The sequence below is a fragment of the Garra rufa genome, chromosome 7, assembly GCF_049309525.1.
Source record: "Garra rufa chromosome 7, GarRuf1.0, whole genome shotgun sequence".
In the NCBI taxonomy this organism is placed as follows: Eukaryota; Metazoa; Chordata; class Actinopteri; order Cypriniformes; family Cyprinidae; genus Garra; species Garra rufa.
In genome coordinates this window covers 28,445,798-28,465,955 of record NC_133367.1, presented here as the reverse complement: position 1 = coordinate 28,465,955, position 20,158 = coordinate 28,445,798, and the positions used below count along the sequence as shown (strand labels likewise).

The following is a 20,158-nucleotide window of genomic DNA, read 5'->3' as shown; positions in this document are numbered from 1 at the left end:
TACAGGGAGCACAATTTTAAAGCTTGTTATTTACGTTGCAGTACATTCTTTCTGTCTAAAGAGGGCTCTATAAACACATCTGATGATTTTAAATTAGATTGGCTTTACCAGGTATCAGTGCAAAATGCCTCAGAAAGTGACAACAGTGTTAAAAAATAAAATGTAGATGCAAAAATGTGCCTAGTGATCAGACCTTTAATATATTTAATTATACTCCTAGACTGTACTTCAAATAATATGAATCAATACTACACTTGATATAATGATGTCTAAGTGTCTTTTATGTGGTTAAGTTGAAAAATGTGTATACAAAGATATAAACTGCCTTTAAAAAAATCAACTTTAGGGTGCAAATATTACTCAGAAAATAAAAATGTTTTGACACTTGTACAGTACAACACTTTATAACCCTTTCTTTTATTGTAGCACTGATTTCTTTCCTTTCCTTTAGGCGGTTTAAACTTATTTGGGTAGTTACGATTTACATAAATATCTGTATTGTATTATGATTTCTTGTTGTGACACTGACAGAGATGATCAGCCCAGATCAAATCATCTGCACACACCCTTATCTGCTGGAAATGGCTCATTTTTAAATGCTGTTCGTCCAATCAATAAAATATCTGGAAATTAACAGGCCCAGACAAACCATCTGATACAGCCATCAGTATCAAGTTATATTCTCTGTCAGAAAAAAATAATGACAGAGTTGAAGCTGAAACCTGATTGGCTGGTGCACTCAGCGAGTCTGATACTAACCCAGTGGAAGGAGTCCAAAATAAATGGCCTGGTCACTGCTAGGCAAGTTTATTTTACCAAATGTGTTGGATTAGAGGAAAAGAAACGGATGAAAACCTAACTTTAAACTTACAATGAGAGAAAAAAACTCACTGCTGAGAAATAAATCACAGTCCATATGGTGACAGAAGACAGAATATCTAAGCTAAGACCCTTTCATACACAGAAAAATGGCAGAGATTTGGCATGATTGAGGATTTCCGTCAGTATTAATCCTGTCAAGGACATACAGATGTTCGTTAACATGGGGGTTTTCATTTTTATTTACCCTTTTAATCAGTACGCAAATTACTGTTGATGAAAACATGGCAAGAAAAATAACACCGCAAGATATTAAAAACGTTTTTGATTGACCCACCTGAGTTGCGTAAAGTGAAGCCGAACGTTGAATACTAAACATAACCCAGATAGCAAGCGTACGTCTGCAAGATGTCTGTTAAAGATCACTTGATCTAGAAAGCATCTGCTGTGTACAAACATCTGGCAGACGTCTGTAATATGTCAGCTTTACATACATTCTGAATCACAAACATCTTAAAGACATCTAATAGATGTCTATTTGACATCTGATAAGAAATAGACATATTGCAGATGAGCAAACACTCTAAAAAATACAGATTTTTTCCAGATGTAAATGCAGACGTTTTGTAGATGTCTCCCAGATGTGTGTTTGCTATCAGGGAAACGTATCCAGCAGTTTACGTATGGATTAAATGACACAAATGCACTTTATAATGGGTGGTTCAGACTAGACAGAAGGTGCCATTGACATAAACAATCAGAAAAGCCCCAAAAAAGAAAAAAAAAACCTGACAGTGGACACAAATCTGGATTGCACAAAGAGAACCGTACAGACTGCCAAAGAGAGCTGAGGTAAAACAGTTTTTATTTGACCTTTTTTCACTTTGTCTTGGTAGTCCCTCAAGGAAACATCATAAATGCAGGAGTATTGTTGCCAAAGCTCCACGAACAATTCCACCAAGCAGGACCGATACAATTGTCTCTTATTTTCGTTTCAATATATTTGAAAGCATGTACAAAGGCGCTTCTGTGCTTCTATTGGCCAGTGCCACAGATGTGACAGAACTCGATGTTGACGACCAAAAAAAATGTTAAACATCCTAGTCTTTCTGTTGTAATGTCGTGAAGCGTCGCAGATGTGGCATTTGTTGTCGTCCACTATGACACACTACGCGAGATTAGCCGATTGAATCTTGCATCCTAATGCCCGTTTTCGTTTACGAAACGGACAAATCGCTAAATGCGCTAAAACGGACAATAAAGCATTGTAATAGGAATTACCTTACTATATAATGTAAGTTAATCATTATAACGTTATTTTAGGAGCTCAGGTTTTTCACATGTTTAAATTCATATGTAAAATGTCAATTGGATGCCATGAAATTGGATGCCTCTTTAGTCTAAAATGAATTAATATGACAGGGCAAAATATGAACTAAATTTAAAAGGAACCCCAGCTATTAAGATTTATAAGGCTTAATATAACGTAAGTTTTCACTCTTACTGAAATATGTAGTAGAAAACCCATGAAAGACTTTATGACTATAGGGGGCGCCATTATTTCGTTGATGTGAAATGGTTTCACTCGGTATGCATCTGCCGCTACCTGCTGCTATTAATTTTCAAATAAATCACTAGGAAAAGCAGTGAAGACATACATCGCTTCTCTTATTGCGTTTGACTGAAAATTACAACTTAAAGGTGCCATAGAATGCATTTATACAATATTTTAAATTGTTCTCTGATATCTACATAGAAGGTATATGGCATAGGAACAGGCAAAAAATCTCCAGAAACGGTTTTACAGGTCCATTTACAACCCTAGGATTTGTCCCTAGAATGAAATGCTCTGTTATTGCCGTATTTGGAAGCTTCATGAATATTAATTGGCTCTGCTCTGATTGGCTGTTTCACAGAGCTGATCGTCTCTATAGCTGGCACATTGATAAAAATATATATTTAATTAGGAGCTCTAGCTGCTTTTAATATGTGGTTTGTTGAATCTGCCGTTTTGAATCGCTGACATTTTAGTCTCATTACTGTGATCGCATGTGCTCTGTGTAAAGTTATAATGCAGAGGGAGTGCTTACTTACCACACAAGTTCAGCTGCTTGACAGTGATACTCGGAATCTGTAAATCATTCGCCATTATCAGCGCAGTTATTTCTCCATCATTCACCATCATCAGTGCAGTCATCTCTCTGTTTATGTGGTAAGTGAAATCTTTTGTACTACAATGTAACAGGCTAGCGCTAGCATTAAGCTAATCATGTCCCTTCAGTGGCTTGCATTGTTTTACTGATGTACTGACGTTATCGATGATTGGGCGATGCAAATGTTGGGTGCGTAATCATTAACGACCCCGGGACTATTGCGTAACAGTCGGTGTTATGTTGGAATTGACCTATTTTTCGGTGGTCTTTTGCAAACACTAGATTTATATAAGAAGGAGGAAACGATGGTGTTTGAGACTCATAGTATGTCATGTCCATGTACTGAACTGTTATTATTTAAGGTAAACACAGTTTTCCATTCTATGGCACCTTTAAAACTGCACAATGTGGCATCAGTATTTTATTTTTTTCGAGTTGTGTATTCCAAGTTGTATTGCAGTAAAAATAGTAACAGGTAGCGCCAATAGCTCACCAAGTGCAACCATTTCACATGATCGAAATAATGGCACCCCCCATAGTCCAAAATATGAATAAATAAGCTGAATCAATAAGCTTTCCATTGATGTATGGTTTATTAGGATAGGCCCGAGATACAGCTATTTAAAAATCTGGAATCAGAGGGTGCAAAAAAATCTAAATATTGAGAAAATCGCCTTTAAAGTTGTTCTTAGCAATGCATATTACTAATCAAAAATTAAGTTTTGATATATTTTCGGTAGGAAATTTACAAAATATCTTCATGGACCATTTACTTAATATCCTAATAGTTTTTGGCATAAAAATTTTGATCCATACAATGTATTTTTGGATTTGCTACAAATATACCCATGCCTCTTAAGACTGGTCCAGGGTCACATTTCAGTAAGAGACATAATTTACGTTATATTAAACAAATACCCAGGGTTCCTTTTAAAGTTTATATTCATCAAAAGACAAAATCTAAATGAATACTGTTTGATCCCCAATCCATCTTATGCCTTTTCCAGTCCCTCAAAAGCCAAAGACAACCTTACGATGCTGACTGGGATGGCAGCCAATATACGGCCTGCTTCAACTGCCCAAAACCTATAACAATGGACAGCAATCCCTCCTCACGGCAGCCTGCTCAATCCACTCGCCAGCGTTTGGCTTGACCGCAGACATTCTGGGAATGCCAAAATGGTGCAGAAGTCAGGGGAGACTTTGTGGTGGCGGCACATACCGCGACAGCAGGCATGGCGGAGTTCATGAGGGCCACGAGGCGCTCGCACCACTCCAGGATTCATGTGTGTCCAGTCGCTTCAGACAACACACACTAATCCTCGACGTGATGACAATCGACGCTATGATGAATCTTGTCGTGACTGCCAAGGTTGAGAGAAGGAGAACGACCGCAAGAGGAAAAGGACGAGGGGTTTCTGAAAGCCGTGTTTTTTCAGCCTGAGAGTCATGCAACAACTCATTTTAACTGCCATCCTAAACTGTCTCGCACAGAAGCAATGCTGTAACGCCAGGCTCTTTGACAGACTTAAAAAAAGCCATCATACTATATGTAATGAACATATTGGCTTCAAAGTAAGTAGAGGATGGACGAAATCAAATGCAGGAATGGTTGGAGGCTATAAATATTGAATTGCCTAAGAAACTGGATCGATTTCAAAGCAACCCTGAGAGTTGCCCCAACAAATTGAGGAGAATTTAGATTCTGTTCATTCTTGTCTCTAAATCAGCGAGCTGTTCGTGAGGCCAACTTGATTTACATTGAAAACACTGAACAGGTTCACCGTTTATTAGTTGCAAATGTTGATCCTGCAGATATTTTTTGGCCTTTAGGTCGATTATAAATGGAACAGATGGAAAATATATCAAGAAAGAGAAGAGGAGAGAATGAAAATACAACTGTTTATCAAAGTTGTACAAGACTCTAATGGAGCAATTTGAATAAATAATTGGTGGCACATGGGTAGAGTGTTTGCAAAACATATTTAAAACAATTTTTGGTGAAGTTAGTGGCCAAGGGGTTGGTTAACATGGTCCCTCTGTTACCCTTTGTTGGTAGATGCTTATTATAGTAATACTAATATTATACAATATATATGAAATGTCATACAGGGAAGCTCACTGCCTTTGAAATCTGAACAATCAAACTGCCACCACTGTCTAAAAATGGAAGAAGACAGAAGATGTCTTCGCCAAGCTTTGCAGGGTCTTGTCCTTTATTTTCTCAGGCATTCCATCCTGATTTTCCACAGAGACGTTTTGCGGGCTGTTTTAGCATTGATCAAAGGTCCACAGCTTTGATCTTTCGTCCTAGTGCTGCCAAAAGATCACTCCGGTCTCTCTGGCGAGCGAACTGACAGGACAGTAGACCAACAATGATAATTACAGGCCCCTCTTTATGTTTCTTTCTGTGTCTTTCAAGCAAAAAAATGGCATAAACAGACACTCTGCACTACAGCCTGAATTCCTGGCCTGTAGCACGAGGAGAAACAAAAGAAGAAAACTAAAGTGCTTTTACTTCTTAGACAATGAAGAGTATAGATTAAAAGATTATACAGCATTTCTGCATGATAGAAGTGCTCTTGTGTACATTAAAATGTATTTATTTTTAATGCATGTTCTGAGTATGTATCCACAGGGCTTAAAATAAAGGGCAGTTCTGTGAGAAACTTAGAAGATCCTGTAGGAACCCTTATCTTCACTCTTAAAAATGAAGGTTCTTTATTGGCATTGATGGTTCCATGAAGAACCTTGAACATCCATGGCACCGTTCAAATACAAAAAAAGGTTCTTTATAGTCAGAAAAGGTTCTTTAGATTTTTACAAGGTTTTTCAAATGGTTATTTTTAGAACTGTTCACTGAAAAGTTCTTTGGGGAACCAAAAATGGTTCTTCTATGGCATCGCTGCAAAAACATCCTTTTGGAACCTTGATTTTTAAGAGTGTTCCTGCAAGGCTTTTGAAGACATCAAGGGTTCTTCCAGGAATCCCATCATAAGGGAAAGGTTTTGAGGTGCTTGAAATATATTTTGAAGTTCCTTGAGCATAAAGTCGGGATAAATATGAGTTTCGAAGGACCTTTAAAAAGAGTCTTAGATGTTCTTCAAAAGGTTCCTCTAGTGTGGTGGTCAGTTATCCTTTCATTTTTACATTATAGGTCCAACAAAGAATTCTCATATCAAAAACCATTTGTGGCTGATTAAGACTCTTGAGTTGGCAACTGTATTTTTTTTTTTAGATTAAAACTAGTTCTTGATATTACATTATACTGTGGGTTCTTCAGACCCAGCAGGCACACAACGTCATAAGATGTTGATATTTGGTTAAATTTCGGTTGCGACATTTGGTGACCAAAATTCAACATCTATTGCCAACTTTAATTTGATGTCCAATTCCGACGTCAGCTGAAGTTGATATTTTGTGGTTTTAAGGTTGTGCAACCAAGGTCCAACATTAAGTCAGCTTCAAATTGTCAAATACCGATGTCAACTCGATTTTCATTCTCAACCAAAATGCAATGCCTGTCCGGCGTCTACATCAACGTCAGCATCAACCTGATGTTATATTGAGGTCCGGTGCCTGCTGGGGATGAGCATACTGGTTTCTGAACATAGATTTTTATAAGAACCAAAGGATAAATATACCTTGTGCGATTAGTATCAAGCTATAAAATCCCTTTTAGATCCATTGGTCTTCTATGTTGTGTGATTTTCCTTCTGAATAGAGCTTTTCTACTGTCTTCCAAACTTTGCAGCCTGAGTGTGACCACATAATGAAGTTTTGTTGGATCATTATGTCACTAGTAGTAGCATTAAGGATTTTTGTTGTCATTAAACCTCCAAATGAGAATCAATGAGGCTAATAAACCACAGCACTCTTGTAACATAATATCCATACATACCTCAGCATACCCCATTAGTTTCATCGCCTTGTTTAAACACATATAACTACACAAAATGTCAACCAACATTTCACACAGTGAATAAAATCCTTTTACTTTTTGACTAACAGGCGAGATGGCCATAGAAGTCTCCGGAGCTTTTTAGCGACTGCCAGCAACAGGTGAAAGCAGACCCCTGTTTTGACTCGAACAGATGAAGCTTCCATTAGCGCGGCTAGAATTCCGCCTTTTTGGACGGTGTCTTTGGACTTTCTGCCACGGCTAACCACTCAGCAGGTGATGCTGATCATTAGTAGGCAGAACATGCAGTTGTGGTCGGTGGCACGTGGAGGGAGCCAGATTCTCACCAATACATAGAGCAGACGGTGGTTGCGAAGGATAAAGCGTAGACAATAACATCACAATCAAACAGTGGAGTTCAAAAGGTTGAAATATATTAAATGTTCTATTTTGCGACAAGTTGTGAAAGGAAAACATGTTAATGTGACAGGAAGAACACATGGGTATAAAACACCTTTTCAGAGAGTTACAGGAAGACTGTTATGCTAAAAGTTGATCTGAGTACTTAATCTATTTGCATTTGTCTGACTTGTTGTCTATCTGTGATGTTGTATGTTCCTCTTTTTATGTTATTGGTCTTTACAGTGTATGTTGGCAGGGTAATATTTGAGATTTTCATTGTTACATCATTCCATACATGGCTTTCATACTGATACGGTAGCTGCCAAGTTCGTATTCAAGATGCAAGTTTGTTTTAGATTTTTGGATAATGTGGATATTTTTCAAACAACCAGTCACTAACTGTTATATCCAGCCCAGTCTCATGAAAAAAAAAAAGCATTGGTCGCGGCAGTTTTTCAAAATAATATTACGTTGCTTTTAGTGCGAATGACTGCAGTTCCCATGGGGAAATGGCGCTAAAGACGAAGTTTTTGCCGGAACAAACGAACGTGACGCAGTTCGCGGGTTCCCGCGGACATATCGCCCCAATTCAGAAATGAAATGTCAGGTAAGTAGCTGAAATGCTAATTCTCTATCGATTTTGAAATGTAAATAACGAAAAGCAGGTGTAAGGATTAAAAACCACACTGAAAGCCAGTTTAACTTGTTTCTATACTGTATGTCATTCTGAGATAATCTGTTGAGTGTGTTTTACATATAACATGAACACACACGACCGTTTAAATGATTTTTTTAACGTCCTGTGCTCACCCAGGCTGAATTTGTTTGTTCGAAAATACAGTAAAAATAGTCATAGTGAGAAACATTGTTACAGTTAAAGAAATTGTTTTCTATTTCAGTCCATTTTAAAAGGTAATCTGTGATGGCCAAACTGAAAATTAAGCATCATTACTCCAGTCTTAAGTGTCAGTAATCATTCTAATATGCAGATTAATTGCTCAAGAAATGATCAATGTCAAAATTGATAAAAGAACATCATTTATTTGAAATTGCAATCTTTTTACATGTCTTTACTGTCACCTTTGATCAATTCAATGTGTCCAAATTTTGTGAAGTAGCAGATGCGAATCGCAAAGCTAGTCCAAGACGAGCATTTGTGGTTAAAAAGTATATAAATTTGTACTTTCTTTAGAAAATGACCAATCGTTTTACTAAGACCTTTATTTATAGGCTAGGATCATGCAGAGCCCTTTGAAGATGCATTGAAACTGCAATTTCCTGAAATGTTCACCTCAAAAACTTTTTTTTTTTGGTGGAAGAAAGAAAGACATGAACATTTTGGATGACAAATTATCAGAAAATTTTTGAACGGTAGTGCACAGAGCTGTAAAATATTAGCTTATAAATCATGCACTGTGGTAAAAGTGGTTTTGAGAGTTTCTTTGTTTTAACATAGTATGCTTTTATACAAAGAAGAGCGCAAAGTCTTTTATTTTTGACAAAATGCCATACAGTCATAAGGGTGTTGGTGTTTACTTCCACTAGTGTTCATTTCAGTTGGAAACTGCAGTGAATTGTATGTACAGGTACATTTTTTTTTACAATGAGACTGGGTTGATGTCAGTCAGAAACCTGCCATGACAAGAGAACAGATAGAATGCAGTAAATGCCTAGTTAACTCAACAATAACATTAATACGTAACCTGTATATACATCATATTAACAGCCTTGCTTTAAACTGTACTGGGCCTTAAGCTGAGCCAGAAGACAGAGTAATAAGTTAATGTACTGTGCGACAGTACTCAGGAAAACAAAATAAACAGACAAACCAGAACTTAATAACATTTAATAGGTCCCCATCAAATGCAGATGGCATAGCATTGCTCATGAGGAAGAGTCCAGCTATGTGGCCAGCATAGGGAGGAAATGAGTAGATGGGTGTCTCCGTCTAGCTTTGTGGCCTCTGCGGGGTTTCCCTCGGCCGTTCAGCGACACAAACATCTGCCTCCCCCTGTGCTTCCAGCGCAGGGAGGCGTAGGTGTTATAGCCGTTCTCTTCGATGCGCTCCTTGAACTTGCAGCTGGGACTGTATCTGACCTGCAACGAGTCAAATGAAGAGTTGAGTTGAGTTACTTCTCGAACTGTGTTTGAACATTTAGTAGTACGTTTAGTTTAGCACATGCAGTGTTCCTTTTTATACATTTGTCATTTGACAACAATATTCTGTAATTTTAGTAGATATTTTATTGTTAGATTCATGTTTATTTCTTTCTTTCTTAAGGCGAGAAGAAATTAAGGTTTTTGAGGAAAACATTCCAGGTTTTTTCTCCATATAGTGGACTTCACTGGGGAGGTTGAAGGTCCATTGCAGCTTCAAAGGGCTCTCCATGTTCCAAGTCCAACGCTCTTTACAAAAAAGGTAAAACAACAGTGTTGAACGATTCTGGAGAAAGTGTTTACCAAAATACACAGATGAAGAACTAACAATGCGTGACCTTTCCAACACGAATCGCAGAGATAGTCCAAGACGAGCATTTGTGGTTAAAAAATATATAAATTTGTATTTTCTTTAGAAAATGACCAATCGTTTTATTAGATAAGACCCTTATTTCTTGGCTGGGATCATGCAGTGCCCTTTGAAGATGCATTGAAACTGCAATTTGGACCTTCAATCCAATGATCCACATTGAAGTCCACTATATGGAGAGAAATCCTGGAATGTTTACCTCAAAAACCTTTTTTTTTTTGACTAAAGAAAGAAAGACATGAACATCTTGGATGACAAATTATCAGAAAATTTAAATTCGGGAGTAAACTAATTCTTTAAGGAAATATATATTTCAAATTGAAAATATTGCCAAATGTACTTCAAATAGCAAGAAAATACATGTCTGATCCTAAATATATTTCGCTTTTCCCCAAAATGTAACACAAACAGCAGATTTTTAAGCAGAGATTTAAGGTCACGATATTCAGATTAGAGGGATTTTTCAATGGCCATTTTCTTAAACAATTACATCTGGATCACCAAGAGAATGTGGTTTCCTTTTAGTGTTTAGCATATTAAACCATAGTGTATTATCAAGCTAAATGAACCATGTGGTGAAAAACAGCATCAGTAATCTAAGAGTGAGTTACGTTCCAAACATCCTATTGTGTACCCATTATGCGTTTGTATTTATCTCAACCAGCCTGTCATTGTAAATCAACCATCACCGTCTCGCATGATCTCAAAAAGCTGCCTGACGAAGCCAAGAGAGCTCCGCCGCTCTACCACAGCTGGATAGAGCTATTAACTTGAAAAGGGACAAAAAGGATGATGACAATAACACTTAGGAGTCCTGGTCAAGACAACCTTAGCCCACAGTCCGATAAGATCACTGTGGAATGAGTTAATGCGACTAATAATCATTCAAAGGGGTAAGAAAAGAAGGGTGCTTGGGCCTCGAGTGATTCCCAAGGTTTGTCATGTTTACTCTGGGGATCGGAGGACAGATATAGCCATCTGTAAGCCATCTTATCATGGCTGGGTGACAGATTGCCAGGGTGAGATTTCTCCGAGAGCAGTTACAGCGCACCATGCAATGGGGCGTCTTCATTAAACAAGCCACAAACAACTGTCTGGTGGCACGCACTAACTTCACAAAAACAGTAAGCGACCAAAGATTCGGGACATTGCAATTAAAGACCAAATGTGAATTCCAGGATATTCACTGGATGACCCATTTTTGTTAATGTAATTTTCACAAGATGCTGAAACATTGCGATGTACCTACCGATCCGAAGAGTGTTCCCTTTTTGGACATAGCTAAGTACAGGCCGGTGCTGACAGATTTGATGGCGACAACTCCCACACTGACAGATCGGATTTCCATCAGACCTGAGGAGGGGGAAAAAAGGAACAGAAGTCTGATTTAGAAAGGGCAAGTTTCTCCATCAAAAGCAACTCTATCATTGCTGATTAGAAAACCAGGCATCCATATGCTCAAGGGATGGGTTTTTTTCTCTCCCAGGACAAGAAAAAACAGGACACGCTACAATAGGCCAGTTTGAATGATGCTCTTTGTGAATCCACCAAGAACAACCTAGATTTCCAGACATGGTTTACTTTGGAACTCATGTGCCACTTATGGCATAATGAACACAAATGTAGAAACCGACAATATGCTGGATTGATATTACAGCCAGTGTAGGGGGTAAAACTGTGAAGTTACTAATGCAAGTCGCATGTAAAGTAATACATTACTTCATGTTCCATGATGATATTTTGTAAATTTACTATATAAATATATCAAAACTTATTTTTTAAATAGTAAAATGCATTGCTAAGGACTTCATTTTGGAGAACCTAAAAGGCGATTTTCTCAATATTTATATTTTTTTGTACCCTCAGATTCTAGATTTTCAAATAGTTGCATCTCGGCCAAATATTGTCCAATCCTAACAATCCATACATTAATGGAAAGCTTATTTGTTCTTATTTATTAAATCTCTCAATTAAAAATTTAATGGTTTTGTGGTCCAGGGTCACATGTTTTATTTAAAGACAAATTGATTCTAGGTGTACCTGCCAAAATAAAAATTTGCTTTTTCATTTTCATGGTGATCTTGCTTTCAGTTGGTTGCACACAAGAATGAAATTTTAATAATCTAATCTAATCCTAATCTTTCGAGAAAACAGCTATTTTACGAGTGTGCAATTTTGCATTCATTTGAATGATGTAATTCTTAAGAAGACTTACGATTTGTATAAAAGAAATCAGTATTAAACTTTATCTCTTACCACTCAGTTGGCCTTACACTCTTAAAAATAAAGGTTCTTAATTGGCATTGATGGATCCACGAAGAACCTTCAACATCCATGGAACCTTTTAAATGCAGAAAAGGTTTTTTTTATAGTCAAAAAGTGTTCTTTAGATTTTTAAAATGATGTTCAAATTGGTTCTGTTAAGAACTGTTCCATGGTTCTTTGGAAAACAAAAAATGGTTCTTCTATGGCATCACTGCAGAAACACCCTTTTGGAACCTTTATTTTTAAAAGTGAATTTGGGTATGACTACAGGAAAAAATAGCCCTGTTAATGTAAAGAAAAATGTTTGAGAAAAAGATTACAGAGAACATGTTTTTGGCTTAAGGTCATTGCACACTGACTCTCCGAAAATTTCGCACGTTAAAAAAATAAATAAGACCTCACGTTATGTCAATCACATTTAAACTCTGCTGCCGAATCTGCTGCCAATTTTCTGTGTTTTCGCATCCGTAGCAAGCATTTTGATAGGAAAGGATGACGAATATGAAAAAAAAAACTTAAAAAAAACGCATACAAAAAATTCTGACTTACTGTGCAATGACCTTTGCACTTCACTGCTTTTCCTTTGTTTCTCTTCCAAATATGCACTAAATGGACATGTTTGACTGTTGAGTTCACATATTGTGGTTTAACAGTTTTTTTTTTTCAATCCACTGTTCTGCCTTTCATGTTTTGGCCCCTAAGCCAGCTAACTATGAAAAGCATAAAAAAATTGATTTAATGTAATGTAATGTTTGTTTTTATAATGAAATATTCATGAAAGGTAGTGTTTCGCAATGCTTTATTAAAGGGAACCCTGTGTATTAAGACTTATATGGCTTAATATAATGTAAACAATGTCTCCTATTGAAATATGTAGTAGAAAAACCATAAAAGATCTACGTTATTTAAAAAATCCACATGATTTTATACATATTTTGGACTATGGGGGGGGGGGCATTATTTTAATAATGTAAAACAGTTGCACTCGGTGAGCTACTGGCGCTATTTTTACTGCAACACAACTCGGAAAAATAAAATACTGATACGATGCCACATGCGGCTTTTGGTTGTAATTTTCAGTCAAAGGGCAAGAACAGAAGCGATGCAAGTCTTCACTGCTCTCCTAGCAATTCGTCCTTCGCCTGTGAATGAATAAAACTTTCTAAAGACCCGCGTCTTTGTTCTCTCCACTTTAGCCCTGATGCCTTTGAGGATTTTAGTAGACCACGGCTACTGAAAAAGTTATTTTTACCGCAACACAACTCCGAATACACAACTCTGAAAAATAAAATCTTGATACTATGATCACAGCTATTGAAAGAGCTTACAGATGGCGATGGATATAAGTAATAAGCGAAAACCAAATGCCATACCATCATTTTTTTCCCCATAAGGAGTCTAAATGCCCTGGATATCGAGTGAATCTCACACTGAGAAACTCCTTCAGTGGCTGCGGCATAATGACATGCGTCGACATGTTTACATCCTGCCAGGATGGCATCTAGCGTTTCTTGTCTCTGCCATTTGTAAGCTTTTTCCGTACCTGTGGTGTACTAAAATCCTCAAAGGCATCAGGGCTAAAGTGGAGAGAACAAAGACATGGGTCTTTAGTAAGTTTTATTCATCCACAGGCATCTTTCCATTATTTTCTCCTCTTCTTATCACTAGGAAAGCAGTGAAGACTTGCATCTCTTCTCTTCTTGCTTTTCGACTGAAAATTACACCCAAAAGCTCATGTAGCATTGTATCAGTATTTCATTTTCAGAGTTGTAGTAAAAATAGCAACAGGTAGTGCCAGTATCTCACCGAATGCAACCATTTAACATAATTGAAATAATAGTGCCCCCCATAGTCCATAATATGTATAAAATGGTGTGGATTTTTTAAATAACGTAAATCTTTTCAGTAAGAGCAGGGGTCCCCAAACTAAGGCCCGGGGGCCGGATGCGGCCCGCCCCCACATTTGGACTGGCCCTCTGAACAATGCCAGAGACATATTTTGAAAATGTAATTTTAAATATGTTTTACTTATATCATGTAAAGTTTGGCTTTCAAACTAAAATTTCCCTTAGTTATTAACATAGCCTAATTATTTGTTAAATTCACCAACAGAATGGTACATTCAACGTAACGTGTCATCGCAATCAAACAAGTGATGCACGAGGCAGCTAGAAACAATTAAATGACTCTATAGCATTTGAGGAATTTGACGTGTGATTCAAAAATAAAGTGGATCAACAATAGAAGATGAGATTGCACCCCAAATCATCACAGACTGTGGAAACCTAACACTGGACTTCAAGCAACTTGGGCTATGGGCTTCTCCACCCTTCTTCCAGACTCCAGGACCTTGGTTTCCAAATAAAATACAAAACTTGCTTTCATCTGAAAAGAGGACTTTAGACCACTAGGTAACAGTCCATTTTTTCTTCTCCTTAGCCCAGGTATGATGCCTCTGATGTTGTCTGTGGTTCAGGAGTGGCTTAGCTAGAGGAATACGACAACTGTAGCCAAATTCCTGACACGTCTGTGTGTCGTGGCTCTTGATGCCTTGACCCTAGCCTCAGTCCATTCCTTGTGAAGTTCACCCAAAATCTTGAATCGATTTTGCTTAACAAGCCTCTCAAGGCTGCGGTTCTCTCGGTTGGTGATTTTCTTCTACACTTTTTCCTTCCACTCAACTTTCTGTTAACATGCTTGGATACAGCACTCTGTGAACAGCCAGCTTCTTTGGAAATTAATGTTTGTGGCTTACCCTCCTTGTGAAGGGTGTCAATGATTGTCTTCTGGGCAACTGTCAGATCAGCAGTCTTCCCCATGATTGTGTCTCCTAGTGAACCAAACTGAGAGACCATTTTGATGGCTCAGGAAACCTTTGCAGGTGTTTTGAGTTGATTAGCTGATTGGAATGTCACCATATTCTAATTTGTTGAGAGTGAATTTCTGTTAAATGAGAGCCAAATCATCACAATTAAAAGAACCAAAGACTTAAACTACTTCACTCGGTGTGCATTAAATTTATTTAATACACAAGTTTCACAATTTGAGTTGAATTACTGAAATAAATGAACTTTTCCATGACATTCTAATTTGAGATGCACCTGTATATCTTTTGAAAAAAAATGATCATTTGTCTGTGTGGTGCATAAAAAAATAATATTCTAGCATTAAAAGGGATAAAAAATACAGGTAAAATCATAATTAAAGGAATTTTCTTTTATAAACTGACCCGGCCCCCCATTAAAGAAAAGAAAATGATGTGGCCCGCTCAGAAAAAAGTTTGGGGACCCCTGAGTAAGAGACATCAATTATGTTATATTAAGCCATAAAAGTCTTAATATCCCAGGTAATTCCATGTTGTTAAATATACAAAGTATGAGTCAAAATAGTCAAAGTCAAAAAAAAGCATTTCACTTATTCGATTATATCTTTAGCTAACATTTTTTATGATCTGGCAATTTGGTTTCAAATGTCTTTTAATGGTCGGAGGTTCTTTTAATGCTGTTTTTGCTCTAAAATGGAGGCTGGCTCATTGTCATGACAATAGGGCAGACTGTTTTGGAGATGACTTGAGATTGTCTTGTGAAAAAGATTTGATTGCGTTCTGAGAGCATTCCTCTCCATTACATCACATACTTCTTAATGTCTGATGTTATGTGTCCACAAGTTTTTTTTTTTAAGGCTCGTAAAAAGCAGCTTAAAAGGAAAAAAGACAAAACGCTGAAAACCATTTGGTGTCAGCTGGGTGCCTCTCTATAATACTGCAAGGGGAAACGGTGCAGACAAATCAGCTGTTGGCTTTGGACAAGGACTGTAAACACTGTAACACATCGAGGTGCTGAATGAGATGTTGACCTAGCGCCAGTTGGGAAATGAACACAAAAAAACACAGGAAGGCAGATCTGTTCAACACATGTGTTGCAGGTGGCAGACCGAAGAACTCGGGTTTGGGATTCTGGTTAAAGCTTTTCAGCTGTGACTGAGTAAACCCCTCGCCGTCAGGTTTGAGCAGGTGTAGCTATTTCTCAACAGCCGTTTCTTCCAGTTTCTTCGTCTGCAACTTTGTGACACTTCCTGGGTTGAATGTACTTGTTGAATTATACATGTTTTATTATGATAAAAAATACTGCGTTCGATCAGAAAGACTTGGAAAACGGAGTAGAAAATGTAGCGATAGAATAACATCCTCTGGCGCAAACTATTTCCAATGGGTTTGGAAACTAAATCACTGACAATGATAAAACAGAAGGTACTGCAGCAATTTAATGTCACTATATAACAAACTTCTTTGATCCACTTCTAATGTTGACTACTGTATAATGTTCTTAGGCTTTCTAATGCATTTTTTAGGTTTTATTTACATGTCATTTATGCTTTTGGCAGATGCTTTTTCATCATGAAGACGTGCTGATGGATTGTTCAGGTATACAGCTGCAACCTCATTCTATAATGTCTGTTCTTTGAAGGCCAATCTGTTATTTACTTGCCATGTTTACTAACATGGTATCTTTGGTGACAGACGCGTGCAAACAGCTCATAAGACATCCAGCCAGTCTCCTAGATGATTGGAGCTCACATTGAGTTTATGAGGAATGGTTCAGTCAAATGAAAAGCACCAGTGTCTGAAGTAAGTGCTGTTACTTCCAGTTTTCATTATTAGTTGCTCAAAGGTGTGAGTCAAGTCCAATTCAGCTGTGAAAGCCAGGAAGACCTCTTGAATAAAGAACTGGTTTTAGTGCTTTATTTAATGTGCTAAACCCTTATCTTTCTCAAAAAAGAAAAAGGAACAATTCCATTGCTCTCCTATTATTTGTCATCTAATTTTCATATAAATGTGACTTTCTTTATATTTGAACTCAGTTGAACCACAGTTGAGAAAATCCGAAAGTTAGTCTGTGCGGATTTGTCTAGGTGAAATTATTCAAGATCTTGACGCATGACCAAACACCTATAAAAGCCTTGTCGGACCTTTATTAATCTTTATTACCTTTTGAAAATGTCTTCTATTGTGTCTTAAGCTCATTGTCTCTAGAGTGCTCAAGGAATTACATTTTTCATGAAATTTTTTTTTCCAACACAACCCAAAACTTTGAAGGTTAATCTTCACAGTGCAGCCATTTGAGTCTGAATTCCGACAGAATGGCTCAAATGAGATCTTTGTAGTGATTCAACAGATACAGCTTACAACTAACTGTGAGACCTACATGGACCTACAGTACAGTAGAGTAATGCGAATGGATAAACTTTTTAGAATAGTCACTATTATGGTTTTTGTCAGTAGTACTTTTAAAAATATTAACCCTATGTTGTGTTCTAGTCATTTTAACTTGGAGAAGGTTTTCTTTTTGTTTAGGACTAAAACTTTGGACTAAAACGTTGCTCACACAGGGCATGACGACTAAAAAAATTATAATTTTGTACTTTTTTAGGATTTGTGTACCCACCATATTACATTTGTGGAGTTCCTGGTCTAAAATGACTAAAATGTCTCTCTCATGCTATGCTTTTCCTAAATATTAGATTCATGTTTAAATCAACTAAGTTTGATTCAGTTAGCACGAGTTTTGTATTTGTTTTTAGAACTGACTGATTGTAGTCCTCATTAGCTGCATTTTCATTACACATTTTACACAATATTTTATAAATGTCATTAAAAGAACTATTGCGAAATGGCGGCATTTCCATTAACCAATGTTATCCGATCCAATTTTTTTTTCCTCTCGCAATAAGTCATGGCGACAGATGTTCACACAAATCATGTGAGTTTTATGTACACCAGGTGGCACGTAAATGCGAAAACAGTTTCCACTGCAGTTTTGTGAAATATTCATTTTTCAAATTGCCTCAAAAACCACCTCATGTAAGTGTAAAAACTTTCTTGTAATATATGGGAGTTTTTGCAAAATTTACATGTTTTCATTGGGTATTTTCTAGGGTTGCTCTTGACTAAAGATTTTTCTGGTCAACTAGTAGTCCTTCGTTTTAGGCATTATTTGACTATTAGTTGCATGTTTTTTAATAAACCATATAAATCATAATAATGAGCCTTTATTTGCCTACATAGGCGAATAAGCACTCAAGCGCAGGCCAAAAAAGATTACCACAGTGCACCCGCAGACATAATAATTTTAAATGTGTCAGGGAAAAACAGCAAGGAGACGGCATTAACGCTTTAATAATATAGTGATAAACTAGCGCTTTCTTTGTTTTCGGTTAAGAGAACACTGACTCTTTATCTCTGAGGTAGTGGATGTGACTGTATTACAGATTACATAATCTAAGAAAATTTGCTTTCCATTTGAATTAGTTCATTTAAAAGTAGACATTTCGCTCTCTCGCTCAAATTTTTTTTTCATGCCTGTAAGGCAAGTATACTTAGAGTTTTTTTTTTTTTTTTACAGAAAAAAAGTGCAGAAAGTGCATCCTGTTTGCTTTTGTTATTTTACAATAGCACAACGTTTCATTGTTATTCTTATTGCACACAAATAAACATCTTTACAGATTCGAAAGATGTATTACTCTCTTCTGTATGACCAAAAATGATGGAGTATTTTAAGCAGGGGACTATTCAGCTACTATTCTGCTTCCACACTTCCACACATTTTTATAGGTTAACATTAGATCAAGCAGCCATGTAAAGTTTGGATGCCCTGCCCGACGTACTATATTAACACAAAGACCAGCCATTAGCGATCTGTCCGTCATGAGCTCTGTGACTTCGGCATTTCCTGTGGATTTCTTTTTCTGCAAAATGTTGGTCGACCAAGCCTCTTCTCATCGACTATCAGAGGGCAGCCCTAGTATTTTTAATTCGCAATTTCAATTTGCGCAATTTGAAGGATTATGGAAACACAGCTAACAAATTAGGTAAAGGATTTTCGGCACAGCTAATGAGGTAAAGAATTAGGCAAGATTCCCAAAAAGTACTATTGGGTTTGGTAGGTGAGAATAAATGCAGTGAAACTAAATCGAGTTTGTTTGCATCTCATCTTCGGCAAACTCTCTTGACCTTTGACATGTTTTGGCCGGAGCTGGCAATAAGCTGCTTGAACTATTACAAGCAAAATCCTCATTTCTACAGACTTAGTCAAGTGTAGACTACCCATTCTTCCCATCTCGCATGTAACTTCTGAAAGCCCTTTGCACAGTCTTTTTACTCTTTCACTTTTGCCTTAATCTCCCACCCTTTAGTTTCTGGAAGTGAGCCCATCTTCAGATCATTCAGCCCTTTTTGACGTTGAAAGCAAATCATTTAAGAAAAAAAAGGAAGGAGCTCTCAAAGCGATTCCTTTGTCAGAATTATCGTTGGGTGAGAGAAGCAGAAGGAGGAGTTGGTGGAGAACGCGGGATGTGGATGCTGATAATAAGGAAAGCCAGGGCGGAGGTCAGGAGGTTCCTAAAATTATGTTTCCTTCAACTGGCCCTTTGCTCCCAATAGGCCTTTGTTACTACCTGAGATTTGGAAGCTGACAAGGTCTCATTAATGACCCGGCTTTTGTCGCACAGAGCAAAGTTCCACCCACATCAATTAAAAGAGAAGGAGGGGGTCGACAGGGTGAAAGATGGAGCTAAGTTTCTCCGGCGAACCCCCTCCCGTACGTGCTTTTTAAAGAGGGTCTTTAATTTCCCAGGTTGCCCCCTCCAGCAGCCCTCTCTGGCCTGTAGCCCCTTCGGGTGAAAGCCTGGGAATCTCTTGTGTCCAACTGGGTGCTTGTAGTTGATTGACGTACCTTTTCAATTTTTTCACAGTTTGCTTTCTTCCTTTTGAGGGTCCTGATGTTGTTTTTTCTCCTTTTCTTTCCTAACCCTTTTCAGATCACAACCTTTTCATGCTGGGTCCTTATTGCTGCGCCTAATGGCCGTGACCAGCACCTTTGATCAGATCAGCCTCCTCCTAGGTGCTCTTGAGCCGAATGAACTCGAGGCCTATGTGTGTGGGATGAGCGTTCAGGCCGTGAGCCCACCCCAGTCACCGATGCTTTAAACAGCTTGAGTTTCAAGTGTGCGGGAAACTGCTCTGTCCTACTTTTGGACCGTGTTACCCTCAAAATCGAATTTTCACCTTACGCTGGTGCCCTGGGGAAAGAGGTT

The 20,158-nt window shown here is 37.7% G+C and overlaps 1 protein-coding gene across 1 annotated transcript in view; it reads right to left on the bottom strand.

Moving 5' to 3' along the window:
• Window positions 1-7,369: 7,369 nt before the first annotated feature.
• Window positions 7,370-20,158, bottom strand: part of fgf22 (fibroblast growth factor 22) — a 37,007-nt gene continuing 24,218 nt past the window's right edge. Inside the window, exons 2-3 of the mRNA XM_073844707.1 lie at window positions 11,052-11,155; window positions 7,370-9,372 (exon numbers count right to left, since the gene is read on the bottom strand). Coding sequence (XP_073700808.1) covers window positions 9,178-9,372; window positions 11,052-11,155 — 299 coding nt within the window. The 3' untranslated portion in view covers window positions 7,370-9,177. The remainder of the gene's footprint in view (window positions 9,373-11,051; window positions 11,156-20,158) is intronic.